This window comes from Empidonax traillii, unplaced genomic scaffold (assembly GCF_003031625.1).
Source record: "Empidonax traillii isolate 1590-97213 ecotype Southwest subspecies unplaced genomic scaffold, ASM303162v1 scaffold5979:size6760, whole genome shotgun sequence".
NCBI lineage: Eukaryota > Metazoa > Chordata > Aves > Passeriformes > Tyrannidae > Empidonax > Empidonax traillii.
The window spans coordinates 1-3,686 of record NW_020961172.1 but is presented as its reverse complement, the minus strand read 5'-3'; the positions used below and the strand labels follow the sequence as shown (position 1 = coordinate 3,686).

The 3,686-nt window shown below is 36.1% G+C and overlaps 1 protein-coding gene across 1 annotated transcript in view; it reads right to left on the bottom strand.

Annotated features, from left to right (window-relative positions):
• Nucleotides 1–570, bottom strand: part of LOC114073305 (sodium channel subunit beta-1-like) — a gene marked incomplete at both ends in the record, with an annotated part of 3,639 nt that extends 3,069 nt beyond the window's left edge. The window contains one exon of the mRNA XM_027911082.1: nucleotides 404–570. Coding sequence (XP_027766883.1) covers nucleotides 404–570 — 167 coding nt within the window. The remainder of the gene's footprint in view (nucleotides 1–403) is intronic.
• Between the last annotated feature and the right edge of the window lie 3,116 nt (nucleotides 571–3,686).

The following is a 3,686-nucleotide window of genomic DNA, read 5'->3' as shown; positions in this document are numbered from 1 at the left end:
TTCCAATCCCCTCCCAGTTTATCCCAGTGCCTCCCAGTCCATCCCAGTTTATCCCAGTGTCTCCCAGTCCATCCCAATCCCTTCCCAGTCCATCCCAGTCCCCATCTCATCCCTCCTTTATCACCCTTCGACTCCCTCCCAGTCCATCCCAGTTTATCCCAGTGCCCCCAAATCTGCTCCCAGTGGCTCCCAGTCCATCCCAGTTTATCCCAGTGTCCCCAAATCTGCTCCCAGTGGCTCCCAGTCCATCCCAGTCTCCTCCCAGTCCATCCCAGTGCCCCCCAATCCCCTCCCAGTGCCCCTTTATCACCCTCCCACTCCCTCCCAGTTTATCCCAGTGACCCCAAATCTGCTCCCAGTTTCTCCCAGTGATTCCCAGTTTGCCCCAGTTTGTCCCAGTGACCTTCTGGAAGTGGGGGGCCCCCTCAGGCCTGAAGAACCACTCGCTCTCGGCCTCGGCGGGGGTCTCGCTGCGCCGTTTGCAGGCGATGCAGAGGAGGCGGAACGGGGCCCCCAGCACGGCCTCGGTGCCCGACGCCACCTCCACACAACCCCCCTGGGCCCCCAAAACTAGAGTTTTGGGGGGAAAAAGGGAAAAAAAAGGGTTTGGAATTAAAAAATGGAATTTTGGGGGAACTTCGGTGAAATTTGGGTGAAAATCGGTGAAAATTCGGTGAAAATTCGGTGAAAATTCGAGGAAAATTCACATAAAATTCACAAAAAATTCGCTCAAAATTCACTCAAAATTCATCCCAAATCCAACAAAAATTCACTCAAAATTTACAGAAAATTCGTATAAAATCCACCCCCCAAATTTGCCCAAAATGTCCTCAAAATCCAACCAAAAATTCGCATAAAATTAATGTAAAAGTCGCTCAAAAGTCACCCCAAAATTCACCCCAAAAGGCGTAGAAAATTCGCTCCAAATTTACACAAAATTCAACAAAAAATCACCCTCAAAATTTGCACAAAATCCGCCCCAAAATTCACCCCAAAATCTCAAAAAAATTCACGTAAAATTTACTTAAAATTCAACCAAAATTTCCCCCAAAATTCAACCCCGAATCCACCCAGCACGGCCTCGGTGCCCGACGCCACCTCCACACAACCCCCCTGGGCCCCCAAAACTGGAGTTTTGGGGGGAAAAAAGGAAAAAAAAGGGTTGGAAATGAAAAAATGGAATTTTGGGGAATTTCGGTGAAATTCGGGTGAAAATCGGTGAAAATTCGGTGAAAATTCGGTGAAAATTCACATAAAATTCACAAAAAATTCGCTCGAAATTCACCCAAAATCCAACAAAAATTCACTCAAAATTCACTCAAAAACCAACAAAAATTCACTCAAAATTTACAGAAAATTCAAATAAAATTGACCCCCAAAATTCACCCAAAATGTCCTCAAAATTCAACCAAAAATTCGCAAAAAATTAATGTAAAAATCGCTCAAAAATCACCCAAAATTCACCCCAAAAGGCATAGAAAATTCGCTCCAAATTTACACAAAATTCAACAAAAAATCACCCCCAAAATTTTGGGGGAATTTTGGTGAAATTTGGGCGAAATTCGGTCGAAATTTGAGCAAAATTCGAGCAAAAATTTGCATGAAATTTGAGTAAAATTCGCTCGAAATTCACTCAAAATTCACCCCAAATCCAACAAAAATTCACTCAAAATTTACAGAAAATTCAAATAAAATTGACCCCCAAAATTCACCCAAAATGTCCTCAAAATTCAACCAAAAATTCGCAAAAAATTAATGTAAAAATCGCCCAAAAGTCACCCCAAAATTCACCCCAAAAGGCACAGAAAATTCGCTCCAAATTTACACAAAATTCAACAAAAAATCACCCTCAAAATTTTGGGGGAATTTTGGTGAAATTTGGGCGAAATTCGGTTGAAATTTGAGCGAAATTCGAGCAAAAATTTGCATAAAATTTGAGTAAAATTCACTCAAAATTCACTCAAAATTCATCCCAAATCCAACCAAAATTCACTCAAAATTTACATAAAATTCGTATAAAATTCACCCCCCAAATTCACCCAAAATGTCCTCAAAATTCAACCAAAAATTCGCAAAAAATTAATGTAAAAATCGCTCAAAAGTCACCCCAAAATTCACCCCAAAAGGCACAGAAAATTCGCTCCAAATTTACACAAAATTCAACAAAAACTCACCCCAAAATTTTGGGGGAATTTTGGTGAAATTTGGGCGAAATTCGGTCGAAATTTGAGCAAAATTCGAGCAAAAATTTGCATGAAATTTGAGTAAAATTCACTCAAAATTCACTCAAAATTCACCCAAAATCCAACAAAAATTCACTCAAAATTTACAGAAAATTCATATAAAATTCACCCCCCAAATTCACCCAAAATTTCCTCAAAATTCAACCAAAAATTCGCAAAAAATTAATGTAAAAATCGCTCAAAATCCACCCGAAATTCAAGCAAAATTCACCCCCAAAATCTCAAAAAAATTCACATAAAATTCACTCCAAATTTACAGAAAATTCACCCCAAAATTCACAGAAAATTCGTATAAAATTCACTCCCAAAATTCATCCAAGATCTCAAAAAAATCACGTAAAATTCACGTAAAATTCAACCAAAATTCACGTAAAATTCAGATAAAATTCCACCCCAAATTCACCCCCAAAATTCAACCAAAATTCAACCAAAATTTCCTCAAAATTCAACCAAAAATTCGCATAAAATTCATATAAAATTTCCTCAAAATTCAACCAAAAATTCGCATAAAATTCATATAAAATTTGCTCAAAATTCAACCAAAAATTCACGTAAAATTCATATAAAATTTCCTCAAAATTCAACCAAAATTTCATGTAAAATTCATATAAAATTTGCTCAAAATTCAACCAAAATTTCACATAAAATTCATATAAAATTTGCTCAAAATTCAACCAAAATTTCACACAAAATTCATATAAAATTTCCTCAAAATTTAACCAAAAATTCGCATAAAATTCACATAAAGTTTGCTCAAAATTCAACCAAAATTTCACGTAAAATTCATATAAAATTTCCTCAAAATTTAACCAAAAATTCGCATAAAATTCGTATAAAATTTCCTCAAAATTCAACCAAAATTTCATGTAAAATTCATATAAAATTTGCTCAAAATTCAACCAAAAATGACATAAAATTCATATAAAATTTGCTCAAAATTCAACCAAAATTTCACATAAAATTCATATAAAATTTCCTCAAAATTCAACCAAAATTTCACACAAAATTCATATAAAATTTGCTCAAAATTCAACCAAAATTTCACGTAAAATTCGTATAAAATTTGCTCAAAATTCAACCAAAAAATGACATAAAATTCATATAAAATTTGCTCAAAATTCAACCAAAAAATGACATAAAATTCATATAAAATTTGCTCAAAATTCAACCAAAATTTCACGTAAAATTCATATAAAATTTGCTCAAAATTCACCCAAAATTTCACATAAAATTCACCCAAAATTCACCCAAAATTCACCCAAAATCCACCCAAAATTCACCCCAAATCCACCCAAAATTCACCCAAAATTCAACCAAAATTTCCCCCAAAATTCAACCAAAACTGGGGGGGGAGGGGGGGTCCAAAGTGACATTTTGGGGGTCCAAAGTGACATTTTGGGGTCCAAAGTGACATTTTGGGGGTCCCAAGTGACATTTTGGGGT